The sequence below is a fragment of the Scomber scombrus genome, chromosome 17, assembly GCF_963691925.1.
Source record: "Scomber scombrus chromosome 17, fScoSco1.1, whole genome shotgun sequence".
Classification (NCBI taxonomy): Eukaryota; Metazoa; Chordata; class Actinopteri; order Scombriformes; family Scombridae; genus Scomber; species Scomber scombrus.
Genome location: NC_084986.1, coordinates 11,141,932 through 11,160,792, shown reverse-complemented (window position 1 = coordinate 11,160,792; position 18,861 = coordinate 11,141,932). Strand labels below are relative to the sequence as shown.

General features: G+C 39.0%; 1 protein-coding gene across 1 annotated transcript in view; it reads left to right on the top strand.

The window, feature by feature from the left end:
• LOC133997289 (MAM domain-containing glycosylphosphatidylinositol anchor protein 2-like) overlaps positions 1–18,861 on the top strand; it is a 179,082-nt gene that overhangs the window by 56,085 nt on the left and 104,136 nt on the right. Inside the window, exons 2-3 of the mRNA XM_062436852.1 lie at positions 1,037–1,176; positions 8,864–9,038. Of these exons, the coding sequence (XP_062292836.1) occupies positions 1,037–1,176; positions 8,864–9,038 (315 nt within the window). The remainder of the gene's footprint in view (positions 1–1,036; positions 1,177–8,863; positions 9,039–18,861) is intronic.

The window sequence follows — 18,861 nt, the reverse complement described above, 5'->3', positions numbered from 1 at the left end:
AAAAGTCTGCAACTTTGCACATCACATATATCACAGAAATTTGACCTACTGTATATTGACATACATGATATAAAAGAGTATCTATATGCCTATATGAGTATATATATGAACATTTCTCTTGTTTATACAACTTACAGATACATTTAGCTGCATCAGAAAGTATTAATAACTTACACATAGATGTGTTGCCAATGTGTTAAGACTTGTCAGTACATTTGAGAGTCATAGCCAATGTGCTTCAAGTATTCTTGAGTTTGAGTTTTGATGGTGGGACGATGCCTTTGTTTGCTTAAATCATGAACTTTGTCTTTAAAAACCAATCAGAATGTATAGGTATGTTCAGGTTGCATACTAATGGCTTGCACTGGCATTACTTAGTAGTATAAAGGAGTGACTTAACTTACTTTTTCAGTTCTTTTTCATTCCCAAATTCATTTACAGGAATGCATGATTACCTTTTCTCTATTATTCATATTCAACTTCATATTTAAGCGTACATTTAAAAAAAAAAAAAAAAACAACAACAAAAAAAACACTAAAGATTGTGGGTCTAACTAATAGTAATGTTTGGCCTAAATGTGACTGGTTCAACATTTTAAAAAAGAAACAAAAAAGCACTGTTTTTTACAACTGTAATTGACAAGACGCTCGGCAGCACAAACCATAACACATTTGTGAAAGTGCTACCAGAATATTATAAGTTATATAACTACAAAACAATATAAGGCAGTGATGGCAGAGTAAATTTCCTCGACGTTGCATTTGATATGCAGGGAACGACTGAGAAGCCGAAGCAAAGTGAACAAATGCTGTAAAAGTTAAATATCTGTCATTTTGTTTTTTTATTTCTCTTCTGCACCTGCCTCTGTGTGCTCGGTGGTGTGCAGCACAAATGTTGCCACAAAGCTTTGAAGTAGGCTTGATTTAAGTGAGACAACCTCTTAATCAATACACCATCTGTTGTGCTAAAGCACTCATTCCTTCAGAAATGACCAGAATGATAACACACTTTTTTCTTTTTCTTTTTTCTCAACAGCACCTCCGAGTGTCCGCATTATACACTCGGGGCACGCTTGTAATGTTGAGGAGGAGAGGCACACGGAGCGAGTCTACACCATAAGAGAGGGAGAGACGCTGGAGCTCACCTGTCTGGTGACGGGGCATCCTCGGCCACAGGTAAGGAACTGACAGCATGGATTAGTATAGGTACACGGGAATCATGGGACAATATGCTAATTTTATTGCCCGTCTCTCCTCCTGTCTGTTTCTCTTTTCGTCTCTTCTCCTTCAGTGAGCTTTCCTTTATAATTCCGTATTAACGTCATTGAGTGGTGCAACGCATACCTCTGCACTAAACCAGCTTAAAAGTTTAATCCTTTAATTATTGATGGTTTAGGTTGCATTGTGCACCTGCATGTTGATAATGAAAGCTTCCAAGTCTAATGAGAAGGCAGAAACAAAACAGCCTAAACATCTGCCAAAACAAAAATGTAATGAGTGAGAAACAGGCCACAGAGTAAAGACTCTGGGTCAATGCACATGGGTCCTCAGTATCTCAGAAACAGTTTTTCTCAAACTCTTTTAATATTTACTGTTGTGATCTGGACTAGTTAAAAACCCTTCCACCTTTTTCTGAGGAAAGTAAGCTTTTAATTTCTTGTTGTTTGCCTCCTTATTGCTTTACTCATCCACTGATAGAAAATGAGCATGAAAAAAATATAATTTGCTTTTTTAACTCTTAGAAACGTGTATGAAAAAAATCTGTTTTAAAAGACAGAAAACAGCAGTAACAAAATCCCATCTCCCGTCCTTAAAATACCAACAAACTTAATCCACGCAGGTATAAATGTCAGCTCAGCCACAAATGACTTGAGCATCACATTTTGTTCTGGTATTAATCTGGGCAGGATTTGCACACACTAACCTTTCGAACATTAATCGAATGTTGTTACCAATTTGCTTGATGACACAAATTACTCAGAATTGGGCAGTATCTGTGGACAGGCCTGAGCTCATTTACATTAATTAATATAATTCCCCTTTTGATCGATAGACAGGGCCATTACTTTGTACACTTCCCCTTTTGGATGCCAAGGCAAAGAGCATATTGATTTTTATATTTCAATTGAAAAGGTGAGGCCTCTTAAATTAGCGAGGGGTTTAGACACACTGTTCATCTCCTGCTGTCGTCAGCGAGGACAACTTCGCACTCAACATCTCTGTCTTTCCTCTTAATTAGAATTTCTGAAAAACAGAGCAGAACGAGGGGAGGGTGGGGGGAGAGAAGAGTGGGAGATCAAAAGCCCTGCATGGCTGTGGCAGGATCTCCTTTGAAACAGAGTCATTATGAGACTCACGCAGTTCCCCTGGCACAGCGGGTCTCGGCTGTGTCTCTCTGGACTTTGGGATGTGTCAGCTTTGTCCCCTCTGGTAGCGGCATGGGACTGGGGGCAGTGCACACTCATTCTGAGTGGTTCCGGAAGTTGAATAGGTTATCTTGGGTAGCAGTAGACCTCAGGGCAGTTTTGTGATGCTAGTGGAAAAACATAAGGGTACGCGACCTCATCGGAAACAGACTTAGTAGTTAAAACAGCACTAACAGTTCGTCTTTTCATTAGAATGAAATATTAATCCTCACAAACATGTTCATAGTTTTTCTTCACCCCTAAAGTTCCACATTTGAATCTAGTTGAGCTTCTTCATTTTTCAAGAGTGTATGTGGAGGGAAAGAAAAAGTAATCAGTACTCTTTGTAAAGGTTGTAGTCAATGTGTCCGGTCTTGATAAATGGGAAAGTTGGTCCTCGTGTCTTTGGAATAATTCCTCAAATGTGTTTTCTTGAACAACTTCCATACCAAGTGTAACTTAAACCAGACTCACCATCTGGACCATAATATCACATGGGGCCAAGTCACACTACTCGATCACTGTAAATGGCTTCAATTAGTTCTGCATTAGCAAATCACAAAATTGCTTTTTTCATCATCACTGTCCAGATTTTGAAGTCTCTTTTTCCCTGACTTTGAGATACTATAGCTCCCGTGATGATACACAGACTTTGGGGTGTTGTTGTGCCAAGTATAACATCAGGACCACAAAGGACCAACCGCAGAGTAAATGGGGCCACGGTTGGCAATTTCGCCACCGTTTAATTCTCTGCATGTCTATCAATATGCACACTCCTTAAATTACATAGACGCCCCTCAGGCCTTCCCACTGATGGACTCTCTGGATTCTGTCCAACCAGGCAGGCAGCAACAGCTACCTCACAGCAGGCCTCTCCATCAGCCACGTGCACATCCGCCCACCCACCTCGGAGGCAAAATAGAGGCTTTCTAATAATAAAATCATACATGCGTCCAACCTCACAAACACAAAAACACACGCACACACTTGTGACAGCAGCAACACTTGTCTGCCTTTCCATTTAATTGTCAAATAAATATATTTTCCTGTCAGTCACCCACACACCGTATAATGCGTGCTTTTTCCACTACTGCCTTGTGGGTTTGGCATTTCAAGGTGTTACTATGGGCTGTGAAGGAAGACAGAGATTGTTGGCATCTGGCAAGCTTCGAGGGCAATGAAGTCAAAATCTCATAGATGTATGGTGCAGAGGTCGTTGGAAGGATTTGTAGGACTTGGCTCTCCGTGGAGACGGTGTCAGCGGATAAGACACACAAAATGTTTGAAGAAATTTGAGCCGCCGCCAGTACTTCTCACTCACTCTCTGCTTTCCATCTCTTTATAAATCACCAGCATGTCCATTCATTTTGATTTCCGATTAATGCATTTTCTTTATTAATTCAGTCTGCAGCTCTGTAAGGTTTGGAGCTAAAGGCTAACATCAGCAGGCTAACATGCTCGCATTGACAACCCTAGCATGCTGATTTTCAGTAGATGTAATGTTTACCCCTTTATTTTAGCATGTTAGCATGCTATTATTTGCAAATAAGCACTCAACGCAAAGTACAGCTGATCCTGATGGAATTAAAGGATTAATTGATAAATGGAAAAGGAACTGATAGATTAAGTGACAGTGATTGAAATAATGATTTGCTGCAGCCCTACTTCAATTAAATATAAAGACTCATAAAGCCATTTTCTCTCTCAGAGCTTAGTTGATGCTAGTGCTTCTCCCTGTTTTTATAAAAGATGAATATGTCCATTGTCTCTCCTTATGTGGTGCCAATTAGCAATTAACAATTAGTTGATTAATCAGTTAGCCCTTGTATGTGAAGTTAGTTGACTGCAATATAGATAATTGACTCATTTATTAAGCAGAAATATCAAACTGGCTCCAGCTTTTAAAATGTGCAGATTTGCCGTTTTTTTTCCTCCGTTTTATATCATTGTGGATTTTATACTGTTTGTTTAAGTATTAAATTAAATGGAAGATGTCAGCTTGAGGTTTGAGAATTTGTAAGGAGCCTTATTCACTATTTCTTGACATTTTGGAATTTGTTTTTAAGATAAAGTTAATTGATAGATTAATAAATACAGAAAATGATGATGAGTTTCAGCCCTACTTCTATCAAAGTGTAAGATCTGTATCACTGTTTCTTGCCTTAATTTTGTATTAGAACACCAAATACATCTTTATCCGTTCATACTTTCACAGTTACTGTTTATTGTCTTTGATGCCGTGAACAGACATCAAAGAGTCCCTGATGATGAAGCCATCTGCCCCCGTCTCCCTGCCTTGGCCTCCATCCATTATGTCCACACTACACTGTTTGAGTACCAGGCTCCAATAGCCTGCAACAGCACATTGCAAACACCTTTTTTTTATTGTTGTTTTTTTTTTTTTCAGTTATTGGCCCGCCAGATTCATCTCACAGTGTCACAGGTCAGCGAGTACAAATAAGCTGACCTCGGGCCCTGGGACATTTTGCTTTATACAGACCAATTGGAGTATGAGATCTGTTTGGGATGTTCCCGTGACAGTTAGCCCTACAGCACTGGTGTCTTTAGCAGATGGTGCATTTTTGAACATGATTTAACCTTCTATCTTTTCACTGTTTGCCATACAAACTACCACCAAAGGGTACAGTTTTTCACTACTCAAGCTACACCCTATCTAAGGGATAAAATCATTTACACCTATTTTTATTCAGAACTAAATTAACAGCAGCATTCAAACATATTGCTTTCATTTGACTTTAATTACTATTAGGAACAAGTCAGAACATGGGGTATTGTATAATTTCAATATCAAAGACTTTACTGCAGTGTATTTCAAATGGTCATCCAGTTTCTTTGAGGTCCAGTATTTTCTGATATAGACCTGTAAAGTCGGTGCACTCACCACTTTTTTTTAGTTGGACCCCCTGTTGCTTCTTCTGATCACTTGATTGTCATGCTCAGCCACACTTGGCTGCACCACAGACTACCATCAGCGCCTAAAAGAAAAGATGGCAAGCAATTAGAAACCAGTCTGTAGTTAGGAGAGGGAAACGTCACAGCAGGCATTATAGGAGATTCACAGAGGACGCATGCTCCAGCATATGATCCCCGCATAACAACAGACACTGGGCGCATTTTAATTAACTCTTGCCGTGACATCGCAGCATGTGAGGTCTCAAACACTGCTGGGATTTTCAGTATGATACTAATATAGACAAGTTTCTGCTTTCCTTGTAAGCAAATATTGATCTTTCTATTGGGATGTCTGATTTAAGAGAGAAAAGTGTTATTACTGTGTTTGATGTTTGATTCTTTTCTTTTTTTACAGAGAATATGTAAAACGTGAATGTCCAACTTTGTTTTTTTTATACTATGTATGGCAGAACATGAAAACCAGACCACATTTACATTTCATGGCAATAATACATGCATGCATTCACAAGGCACGCAGAGAGAGAGGAATAATTTATTTCTGCCGTAATAACAGCAGCTGGGTGGTACATCTTGGGCACTTTGACTCATTCCCCGGCGTATACTTGCAGGCACTGTATGAGTTACAGCAGAAAAAGGAGAAAAGAGCAGCAAAAATAGCCCAAAAAACTCAACCAGGCTGTCAGTGGGCTGGGGAGAGCAATTATCATATTGCTCAAATCCGCCAGCTCTCTCAGATCAGGAGTATTTGCATTGCACTAAGGAGAGTGAAGAGGGTCAAACTGTTCTCACCAGGCATACTTCAGGACTCCCCCAGTGGCTAGAGGTGCTCCGATGTAGGAAGTCAGAGGAGCGGAGGAATGAAAATAGCTTGAGGGTACGGTTAAAGAGTTGAAAGCTCACCAATAATGTGTTCTGCTGCCCCGTGAAACAAACAGGAGCACTTTCCTTTTGGAACTATGAAGAGTTATTTGAATACCCTCTTCTTAGTATCACTCTAACAATGCACTTATTGATACTGCACTTTCCTAAAACTTAAAGCTCTTTACACAAAAGGCAAAGGAAATGACTGGGGGTATAAGCTGGGAAAATATTGAATTCTGCTGAGGTCGCCATAAGCCAGCTTCCTTTGTATTTGCATGAGGGGATCCAGAGCACTGTAGGAGAGTGACACAGTATTGAAAAACTTTGCCCCATCTAATATATGCTCATAACTTATTTAACTTTAGGGCTTGTTTTGCTGAACTCGCGGTGTCCCTAACTGTTATAATAGGGCCCCAGATTTTTTTAAGAGTAAGGATTTAGCATTGATCAGTTGCTGAGGTCGGGCTTTTTTATGGAGTGCTCTCTCTAAATATCTCTTGATGCAGTTGAAACTATCCCAATGAAGCTTTTTCTGCAAAGTGTGTTCATTTTGAGGTATTTTTATTTTTAATGGTCATATATCCACTTACAGGTTGTGTAAAGGGACGGGACAGAAGCACAGTCTAGATACAAACTTCGGAGAAAGAGGTGGATGAAAGGGAGAAAGACAACACACACACTGTCTTTGGGTTTCAGGGCAGCTAATTAATTTCTGCCACTCTGAACAGCAGCACCCCGAGCAAGATAGAGAATGTGAAAGTCCTCTGATAAACTTCAACTTTCGCTACATGTGAATTCTTCTCCTTGTCATCCTCTCGCCCCAAGCTCCACAAAAGCCTCTGGAATAGGCCACCATTATCTGGTTTTGGGCCACCCACCCTTTCATTTACTTTTCTCCCGTCTGTTTGGGAAATGACCAAACTTCAAGCTGTCGCCATGGTTAAAACCCTGCAGTGAAAGCAGCACAGCAGCAATCTCCAAAGATAGCACCCAATCCCTATCCTTCCATGCAGTGATATCCCTGTTCCATCGGATGCTATCTCTGTAAAATGGGATGTTATCAGCATCCAAAGATGATGCTATCACCATACAGTGTGGAGATATTGGATTCTAATTCACAGCCTCCCCTGCCTAGGCAGAGATATACGAGGCTCTGCAGGCAAAGCCAGTCCATCTGTGGCTTACTTAGGATGAGGGATTGAATGAAGCTTTATGCTCTGTGGTTCTGGCTGTGTGGCCTCCAGGCCAGAGTTGTCACAGTACCTGTTCATGCTGTATGCTTTAATGAGGACAGGAGAGGGAGATGATGGAGAGTCAATTACAACCTCATGTTGGAGAGTAACACTATTTCACCTTTCATTACACCTCAATGCCACGGGCTAACTGGGTCTCATCAGTTAGTGAAAGGTACTCATGCTGAGAAGGCCACATTGAGGTCAGTCTTGTGTGGAACAAGAAGGAAGTTAAAGGAAGATTTTTAGCTGTCAAGTTATCTTTCACAACACAACATGGTGACAGTTTTATTTTAAAATGGTAGTGGACCTTGCATTTACATTCACATTAACATAAATTTACATTTTCAGACAGTATAGTAGACACAGACTCAGCCCCTTTCATTGATGCTGTTTGCTGTTCACTCAACACTTTCTTCAGGCTTACCTCATCTTAATAAAATAATTCCCTCTGAGTTTCTTTCCTCTGACATTGATGCTGATTTCACTCCCTAGTTATTTTCAGTCACTTCCAGCTGTTTTTTTTAAAAAGCCATCCAGTTAATCAGTGTTCATAATGCTGTGCTACTACTACTGTGCAATTAAGGTAAAAATAAAATAAAATAGGAATACCACAATGTGAAAGTAGTATTTTTGATTTACCTACTACTAAAAGTACAGAATTATTATCCAAAAAATGTACTAAAAGGGTTAAAGTAAAATAAGTCATTAGTAAACACAATGGCTCCTATTGGAATGTTATACATTGGAAAGGATCAAGGTGAAGATAATTTTAAAAACTTTGTATGCGATGTGTTGATAATTTTAATGTATAAAAGTGTATCATATTTAATTTCATTTCAAGGTACTTAGTTAGATTTCAGATAAATGAAGTGTGATTAAAAAAAGTACAATAGTATTAGAATAAATTATTTTCCACCAACACCATTTTCTCATAGGCTTTTCAGTGTGAAAAATGTTGGGTTTCATTGACTATAGCATAACAGCAATCAAAAGAAAACGCATAATTAAAGCAACTGGAAATAATTAGTGCATGGCAACAGAATTTCTGTTCAAAACAGAAACGAGCAGGAAATTGGTCAGTATGACATGACTCTGTTGTTGCAGTGCTGATAGATTAGTTTTGTGGAATTATACTACAATATGCTGAATTTACCACATGAACTGTTGGATAAAGGTAACTCCACCTCTGTGATAATCTTTTACCTAGCCTTTATGTGTTTGTCCTGGCCACAATCACTGCAGTTATTTGAGAGCCGGCCATTAATTAAATGCCAGTTTTTTGGGGGTTTTTTTGGAGAATTTACGGTCTCATCTTGATTTCTATCCTACCCAACACTGCGTTTGACTTCTTGCTCCATCGCATGCTAGAACAGAAGATTGAAATTGGACTTGAAAGTAATTTGTGATTTTTACCCTTTGTCTCCCCAGATCCGATGGACCAAGACAGCTGGCAGCGTGTCAGACCGCTTCCAGGACTCCAGTGTGTTCAACGAGACGTTGAACATCGCAAAGATTCAGAGGACCCAGGGAGGTCGCTACTACTGCAAGGCTGAGAATGGCCTCGGCTCCCCGGCCATCAAGTCCATCAGAGTGGACGTCTACTGTAAGTGTCACGCAAGGCTGGAAATAGGACATGATGGTACTTGTAACCCAGAAAAATCATGATGATAAGCACTGCTGTCAGGATGATTCATATTTGTCCTGTCACTTAACAAATTTACTCAATATTTACTGAGCATAACAGATTTGTTGCATGGTTGTTTTTTGTGTCGGGCCTTGTCTTATTTGACTTTGAATTATTTGTCTCCTCCTGGTTTACGAGAAAACGTTAAATTGCCCAAAGGTGTGACTATCAGAGTCTATATCTGTGTCACCCTGCTAAGGACTGGACGTTGTGTCACGTTGTCTTTGCCTAATTCTCTGCTGGGACAGATCTCAGCCCGCAACGATCCTGAAAAGGTTTCTGCTCACAGATCTGATAATGCAACAAAGTCACTCTCATAGCAGCGTAGTATGACGGTGCAGCTGGCCGCACGGTTAGACTTTTTAAAATCTATAACAAGCATATAACATTTCATATTAATTAATTAAGTCTGAATTCTCAAAAAGTTATATCCTATATTATTTCTTAATTTGCCCAAAAAAAAAACATTTTGGAGAAACTGTAAACGCAGACAGTACACAGAGGATTAGTGCTGATTACAACATGAAACCTTCAAGCCCATTATAGCAACGTTTCATATTTCTGCTTTTACTGAAAATGTGGTTATTTGGAGGAAGTGCATCCAATGAGACCCCTGTGCTCTCCTGAGAATGCTAATTAAGCTAAAACACTTCTATTATCCTGACAGACATCGACTGTAAGTGCAACCTCTCTATTTTTAAAGTATCTGTGCGACGAGTGGGAAAGGTTCATTAGCATTCATCAAAGAAAATGGTGATTTAGTGTTATTGTTTTTATTGATTTGGCATTGATTGTCCTATTTCAACTCTTGAGTGGTCGATGAGTGGCGAGACAGATGAGTCACTGCCCCTTCATCACAGCTGGACCCTTAGACAACCTCCGGCCCACGTCCCTCTGGCTGTTTGTGCAGACACAGCCAGAGTAGGAGTCTACAGTATATCCAGTGATGTATACAGTATGTAGGTGTATTGTAATCAGCTGTAATAAGGGCAGATTTCACTTATCCATAGGCTCACTGATTCAGCTTCAAGAAATTCTCTAAAGATACAATCATGTGTATCGTGCCTTTGAAAGATCTCTAAGCTACCTCCTTAATTTTTCACTGCTGCTTCAGCCTTCGCTCCTTCAGCTGCACCCACTCGATCCCTCTTTTAAGCCAAGCTGCAAAGGAAAAGATTGCTGTATCTTTGAAAATTGATGACCTGTCTACCCTTAATTTGTTGCCAAACATCCAATTTTCAGTCACAGAGGAAAGACAGAGGTAGTGGAGCAGAACATTTTGCTCTAAATAAGAAGCACTTAGGCTCTTTCCAATCCATGACACCCTTACAGTGAAACCTGCATTCAGTTGATGCATTTATAAGTGGTGCCACACTGGCCTGTGTCTGCTCCTTGTATAAGTAATAATACTTGTCTCCTCTCCTCTCTTCTATTCCCCTCTCCTCTCTTCTATTCTCGTCTCCTCTCTTCTCCTCGAGGTATAAAACTGCTGCATTTTTGCCAATCTCCCCTGTCAGTCTGTCACACCGTCCCTGCATGTGTGAGGCATGGCAGCCCTATCCCCTTATCTCTCTCTCTCCCCCCATATTTCCTTCTCCGGGGCTCTGTCTTATTCTTGCCTCATGGTGTGTGAGCCCCACATCCTTGTTCCTGTTTATTTGGACTGACACGGGCAGAGGTTGCGGAATTGAGACTTGTTTAGAAAGCTTGTGGAAGGCCTTACTTGAGCGGGAGAGCAGAGATGAATGCCTCTCAGCAGCTGACAGTAGGAACCTCGTTTCCTTGTGTGCACCATTTCTCCTTGGCTGCACTGCAAGGGCTGGAAGAGTAGGCGTGGAAATGAAGCCAGAAAATACACAGGAGAGAGACCTGAGGATAATCAGAGAGCGTGCTTCATCATCTGGCCTTTTGAGGTCACAGTTTTTCACGCTGTTAAGTACAAGCTAATGATTGTGTGTTTGGTGAATGATGGAATCCCATTTGACACTCTCAGAGGACGATTTCATTTGATAACTTTGGAATCAACTAAAATTGCAAATGTGTGTATTTGAGATATCATCAATCAGAAAAGTTAAGACTATTGATCTCTTGGCTGAAACTCATGAGAACAAGTACGAATGAAGTATGAATAAGAAATACAATATACAGTACATAACAATAGGATAGATATAGTATGTGAATTATGTAAATATGTAGTGTATATATATTTACAGTATATTTATTATACACATACAGTACTATAGAGTAATAATACACTATGAAATATACAATACCAGTCAAAAGTTTGAACACACTTTATAGTATTAATAGGAATGGAACAGAATACTTTGATATAGCATGCAATATACTAACAGAGGCACAATATGTACTAAAAACAATATAATATAGTTATTTTAGTTTTACCATTTTTATTTGCACAAATAGCAAACACAAAAAACCCAGATAATGCGTTAAAGGAGTGAAAAAAAGGATTGTTAACCCCGAAAACCCCAAACTCAATAACATCAAAAATGTAATTGTATCAAAAAATGAAAAAATATATACTAAATCGGCATAAACATTTAGAAAAACGAACAATTATGTCAACAATAAAATAAACACATATGCCAAGCTCTACTAATGAAAGTGTAACATAATATACAATTTATAGAGAGGCATACAAAATTCAAGTTAGTTGGCTCATCAGCTATTTCCACATCATACCAAACCGTGCAGCACTCCATCACTCTCCTTATTGGTCAAATAGGCCTAACATAGCCTGGAGGTGTGTTTTGGGTAATTGAAAAACCAATGATTGTCCCACTAAGCACAAACCAAATGGGATGGCGTGTCTTATCAATAAATGTCATATACTGTTGCCAGCAAAGGACCCCCAAAGTATTACACCTCCTCCTTGCTTCATACCTCTGTCCTTCTCTGTGTCTCACAAAGACATGGCAGGTGGTACCAAAAATCTTAAATTTGGAGTCGCCAGACCAAAGAACAGATTTCCACTGAACTAATGTCCATTCCTTATGTTTCTTGGCCAAAGCGATTCTTTTCTTCCCATTGGTCGCCCTCAGTAGTGATTTCTTTGCAGCAATTAGACCATGAAGGCCTGATTCACGCAGTCTCCTCCCAACAGTTGATGTTGAGATGTGTCTACTACTTGAACTCTGGGCAGCATTGATGTGGGCTTGAATCTGAGGTGCCGTTAATTGGCGATTTCTGAGGCTGGCAACTCTAATGAACTTATCTCCTGCATCAGAGGTAACTGTTAGTCTCCCTTTTCCTGGGGCGGTCCTCATGAGAGCCAGCTTCGTCATGGTGCACTTGAAAAAAAAATACTTAAAGTTGTTGAAATGTTCTGGTTTGATTAACCTGACTATGTGTTGTATACCAAGACTTCTTCTGAACAACACAACTGATGGTCTCAATGAAGGCAAGAAATTCCACCAATTAACTTTTAACCTGTTATTGTTAATAAAACTATTATAATGAAGAAGATGGTTGCTAATAATGTGCAAAGCTGTCAGAGAAAGAGATACAGCAGTGGAAAGCTTTCTTTCAACATTACTTTCTGACTGTTTCATGGTGGTAACGTTCTAAAGCGCAAATAAACAACCATCAAACACTAAACAGATGACATCTTTTGAAGACAGACGCTCTTGGTTCCTGTTTCATTTTCCTCCTCTGCATTTTTTCCTTTTCATTAATTCATTACATCCAACTAATGCAGCAGTAAATACAAAGAACAATAAGACAGATCTGTGTTGTTTTTTCCCTCATGTTTGAATGCTGTGTTGCAAGCACGGCAGCTGAGGAGAGAGCGAGACTAACAGACTACTACTTCCTCCTACAGTGTACAACATTCAATGAAATAAGGAATGTTTACTTTAACATGTTCAGCTTCGCAATATCAGATTTCAAAGAGCTTAATGAAGTCTCAAAATTTAAAATAGAGACAGGGCATATACTGTTGCCCAATATGTATCAACATGCCAGGGATAGTGAATGACCTATACACACACAGCACAAGCATGCATTCACACACACACACAAATGTACTTAGGATAAACCATGGCCTATATATATATAGTTAACATAAATATTAACATTGCTCTAAAAACCTTCATGCCAATAAAGCCCTTTGAATTGAAAAGAGAGAGAGTAAAAGAAAGAAGCAGAGTCATGAGAGGAAGTAGTGGAAAGCCTGGTCTGCAGTGTTTTCACGTCATCTTCAGGAATCAGCGCAGCTCAAGAAAAGTGATGATAATCAAATGAAACTGAAATCACAGAAAATACAGAATCTAAGAGCCCAATGTGATCAATCAACATTATTTTAGGATGCACATTTTTCTAAAAGCTCTCTTGTTAAGTGTATTATTTTTAAATGCAGAACTCATTATACTTGAAATAAGAAAAATGTTACAACGCTATACATCTTTGTATAATTAGTTTTTTTCATGTTGTTGGTACTCATTCACACCTCCAACATTATTCATTTTTATATATGTTAAAGCAGCAATACAGCTTAGCAGTTGACCCATTTCAAACAGCAGCATTTGTAGTAATAATAATAATAATCTATCAATAATCTCTCTTTTGTTTCCCCTGTGCAAAGGCACCAACAAAGGGGAGATAGTGAAAGCACGTACAAAAAACAAGATGAACCTTCAAACTTCAATAAAATCTAGATCACTATTGGGCAAATGTTTCTTTTTCCAGAGTAGCATTTCAAACTGTTAGCCCGCTGGTGTCCTTGCATCTGGCCTTGCAACACAACGTGTACTTCATTAGCTAGCATCGTGTTGTGTTGCACATCCAGCAGAAGCACATCATTTCTCCTGAGCAATGTTATAGCCGTCCCCTGGGGGTGAATTTAGTTGATGGGCCTCTGCAGTACATGCTATTTTTAGTGGTTTGCAGCTATGATTTTTAATTAGTATTGAAATTGGTGTTTTGGAGCTGAACCTTCCAACAACAACACCTTGAATTATGTCTGCTCTCTCTTTCAGATGTAGCTTGCTTGTCTCTGTTCATAACACATTGTTTACATCCAAGAAACAACACTTGCAATTTGAATGTACTGCAGATGGGGAGATACTAACTCCACTGTACATCACCAGACTTGGGGCCCTGCATGTTTTACATTAAAAGGCTTAAAACCTGAGTGATCTTTCTATTGTCTCTTCCACGGTTTTCTTTTGGGACCATTTATTTGCTTCTTCTTCCTGGAATCAAGGGTCTTGTTTTCAATTTTCAGAATAAACACTAGAGCTCTTATTCATATATGCGATCAAAGTACTTTCCCAAACCCTCCTTCTTCATAAAGGCAGCCACAGCCTGCATGACTCACTTTAAATTAAATTAAATGAGAAAAAAAGAGAAAATACTTGAGATAGAGAGATAGCGATAGTTTTCTCTTCTCAGTGTTGACTGTGGGCAGCAGATGAAAACAGTAACAATGAATAGTAATAACTGACCTGTTCAGCCCAGACGAGCTAATATTACCTATATAGGCAGCTCAAAGTAAACGCATTTACAAAGCTCAGAAGTCTATCTAAGCACATTTTATACCTGCTGACACCTCAGATGTGTTTGTCCGCAGTTAGATCTGTGGGGAAGGTCCTCTGCAAAGTTAATAAAAAACCTCGCCCAACTCCTACAGTGATCGATTTTAAGTTAAAGATGCGTTCTTCTTTTTCCTACAGGGGAGTCTTTTCAGTGTTTTCATTTAATTTCAGCTGCATTAATTTTGCTGCAGCGTCTTATGTTTCACCGAGTGACTGATCGAAGAGGGCTTAAGAGTTCTGCAGGGCAGCTTATTGCAGGCTCAGATAGTTCATTGACCATTGCCAGCACAATATGTCTAAGAGATATTTGGCAAAGGAGGTGAGTGAGGGGAATGTCGACTGAAGTGGCCCACCAAAAAAAAGCTGTTAGGTAGGAGTTTAAAGGTAAAAGATATTCCCATTTACAATACATTGTTAATTGATTTATACAATATTTCAAACTTATGACTTACAAAAAATGATAAGTAGCATTTTTCAAAACACATACGCAATCAAAAATGTCAAACATTTGCTCCTTCTGTCCTTGCAAATGTGACGATTTGCAGCTTCTCTTTATGTTTCATAGAATTTTCATGGAATATCACAGTGAATATCATATCCTACTATGAGTATAAGCAATATGTAACATTTTGTAGACTAAAACTTCAATTCCTTAAAATAATTTTCTTGACAAAAGAAGTGAAAGGTTAACTGGTAATAAAAAATAAAATAAAATTTTAGTTGCAACTGTAATATTAATCTTCTGTCTTAATGCCACACAACTCCATTTCTTAGTGATGAATAATGCAATCTTCAGGTCAATTATTGGTGCCCAAACACAGTTTATCAAGTGGATTCAGAGAGTGAGATGGAGAAATGGAAAACAAATTGCATTGCCTTAAACCTCTTCAGTCCAGGTCAGCATTTACTGTACAGGGTTTGATAAAGGACTACTTTAAAACTCACTTTAAAGTGGTTTGAACAAGCCTGGCAACACTGCATAAATTGAGAACATAGAGATGAAGTGCACAGAAGAAGCAGAAGGAAAAAAGTTGAGCCAGGTTTCCCAGAGTTACAGGAAAGAAGAAGCACTTTGTACTATTTGTTAATATGCTAATGTCAGGCAGATGATATTAATGCCTTTTGCCTAGTCAGCCAGTGGCAGTTTGTCAGTTGCTTTGAAAAAGTAAGAATCAGGTGGGGCTTATATTTTGAAAAACAACCCAATGGACTGTAGATATCATTTAAGTAAAGATTTCACTCACATCTTCACTCCTTCCTGATAGTTCTGACTGCGTTCCTTTAAAAGAGGGATTAGAATAAGACAATAGCCTGCTTTCTGTGTGTTATCTGTGGAGGGACTTACACAAGCCACACTCCAGCCAGAGAATTTTAATGAGGATACTGTGTTTTTGTCTGTGTGTTTGCCGGCACATGCACCGGAGCTCGAGCTTGAATCATTATTTGGCAACAGCAGTGTTCATCTAGATTCCAGACGTGTGAATGTGTGTCTGTTTCTTTGTGTGCTCATGTGTGAGAGAGGAAACAAAAATAGAGGCTGCCCATTGGGTTCAAGCACATGCTTATGCATGAACACACTCTCCACCAGTGAGGTCCTGACTCACACACACACATGTCAAAGGTTTAACTTGCCTTGGCATACGCCTCTTCAGCCGTGCAATGCTGTGCAGCAGCATGCAGTATCAGGCTGACCTGAGGAAGTGTGTCTGCTTCATGTTTGCCTTCTATCGATGGAGTTCATGAAGGAGCTCAGAGACCAAACAGCAGCTGATGGTGTTTGTTTAGCGATCGTGCTGGCTTTGCTTTATCCAGTCGGTCAGTATAACTGGCGCTTCCTATCTCATCAGGTGTTCAATTTGTGCTGCCCTACTGCAAGGTGCCTGAGTAAATGTGAGTGCGGTGCAAGAAAAGGCAGGCCGTTTTGGAGAAAATATTGACTCACACAAACACGGAACATAGTAATAAACATTGAGTTTTGACTGAGACATTAACTCCTGTACCTCTTCATTACTGCTATTTGCACTCTGCTAAAGTGACTAGCTAATGTATTTGGGTATATGCAGAGGGCAGTGTGTGGGTTGGTGATCTCTGGGGAGCGTATCGATTAGTGGATTCAGTTGGATGTAGCAGGTGCTGAAGGCAGGTTCAATAAGTTGAATTATGACTCAGATTGGATGAAAGATTTAATTGTAAGGGTTGACCTTCTTCTGGTCATATACGTTTTTTTCTTCAACTGTTACGTCAATATTGTAACAAAACAGGTGATTCATTCATCTTCTATACCTGCTTATTCTGTTCAAGTTCAGCATGTGTTGAAACTTATGCACCGCGTAAGAACTGAGTACACCGTCAATAACACATTTAACTACTGGCCACTAAATGACCATTTGTTAATCCCTGCCCTAACCTTTAGATACTGTTGCTACGCCTGTCAACCTTTCTGTTCTCATATTTTAACACTCAAAATTGGTGGTCATTTTTTAAACAATGGGTCATTGATTTCAAACAGAGGAAGACAAAAGCAGCTTGCCATTAGTTGGTTGAAATGTCATCTGCCACTAACAGATTTTATCAGCTGTAGCTTCCCATCTAATTAAGCTAATGTTAGCTCCGTGAAATATTTGACAGCTGACTTTTTCTGTCTCCAGCTGACTAGCGTCATGTCCCAGCCAAGAAATTGATCATCAATGGATATAAGACATGGATATAAGAAAACAATAATGTCCTTGTGTTGCAGTGTAGAGTTAGTTAGTCATATGAATAAAAGGACAAGTACAGTCATCCTGTTTGGCTTCTTATCTTACATACTCATTTGTGTTTTCACACAGTATTTTAACTTTTAACATTACAAGTATATAACCAAAGTGTTTGACAAAAGTAATTTCTATCTTGGGTAATTTTGCAGGATTTGCTGGGTTGTGAACGTCCCTTAATCCAATAAAGAGCAGCACAGAGCTCTTAATATTAGCCTAAACTCTTATAGCATCCAAGACTGTCTTTCACACAGCTGCAGAATAGTATAGTGAATATATGTCAGTCATAAAAGGGCCTTTTTAATGTCAGCTAATGTAGTTAGCAATGAAATGCTCCTCAGTTTTGGACAGTAACTTTACAGTTTATTTGAGAGCAGATAATCTTATATTTAATATGTTCCTTACACTTTTGATATTGTCTTATTGGTTTTGGAAAGTCACTATCCTTCACTCTCCAAATCTTTAAAAATTCTAAATTTGACAGGCCTGCTATACACAGTTATGGGACAGGAGAGGTTTAGCAAGCATGTATATACTGTAACCCACATACCGTGGTACTGTGACACAAAAAAAACCCCTCATATTTCTTATTCTATCCATTTGTAGGTTATTCTAAGCTCTTTGAAAATGAATACAAATAGAAAACCTCATACAACAACTACATCATCAATTTTGACATTTGTCTAACAGATCCGTTGAAAGCAAGAAATGACTGAGCAACGTCGTCTAAGTAACTCAGTATGATCTGATCCTATGATTCGAGGTAATGTGTTATACAATCTTCTGAAAAGATCCCATAATACATGTAGACAAAGATATATATACAGCGACTCTTAAGTGCTTTTGGATGTAAATGACCTGGTGTGATGAATGGTGTGATACAGCCATAGTGAGTTATCTGAGCCTTGTTTGAATCAGGACAGGATGAATCAGCGCATTATGTGTACATTATGTAAATGTTTGCTGGTGTGGTTAATGGAGGTAAAGCCAGTTTACGACTGCCCATTACTCTTTCAAGGACTTGCTACGGGTAGGGCCCCTTCAGACTAGTGGAGTCAACCTTTTCTCTTGTTTTTTTTTCTCCCTATCAGAAGCTTAAAACATGCGTACGTTTGTGTTGTGTATGCAAATGTAATTAGCATTTCATTCTTATCTCCCTTTTTTTATGTTAGCATTTTCTGTCTAAGTGAGGAAAGGCCACAGATGTTGTGCTGGCAACTGGTTATTTTTTTATCTGTTAGTCATTATTTTTGGATATGCACAAAAAAAGTATCATCCCAATGTGTGAATATACAGTATAACTCCCAAAGAAAAATCATGATTTTGATCTTGCATTCTACTAATTTATAAAACATTGATTTATTGAGCAGAAAATCATTAATAACTCCCCATGAATCTTATGTTTGAAGAAATCTCATCTCAGCATTGTAGTCT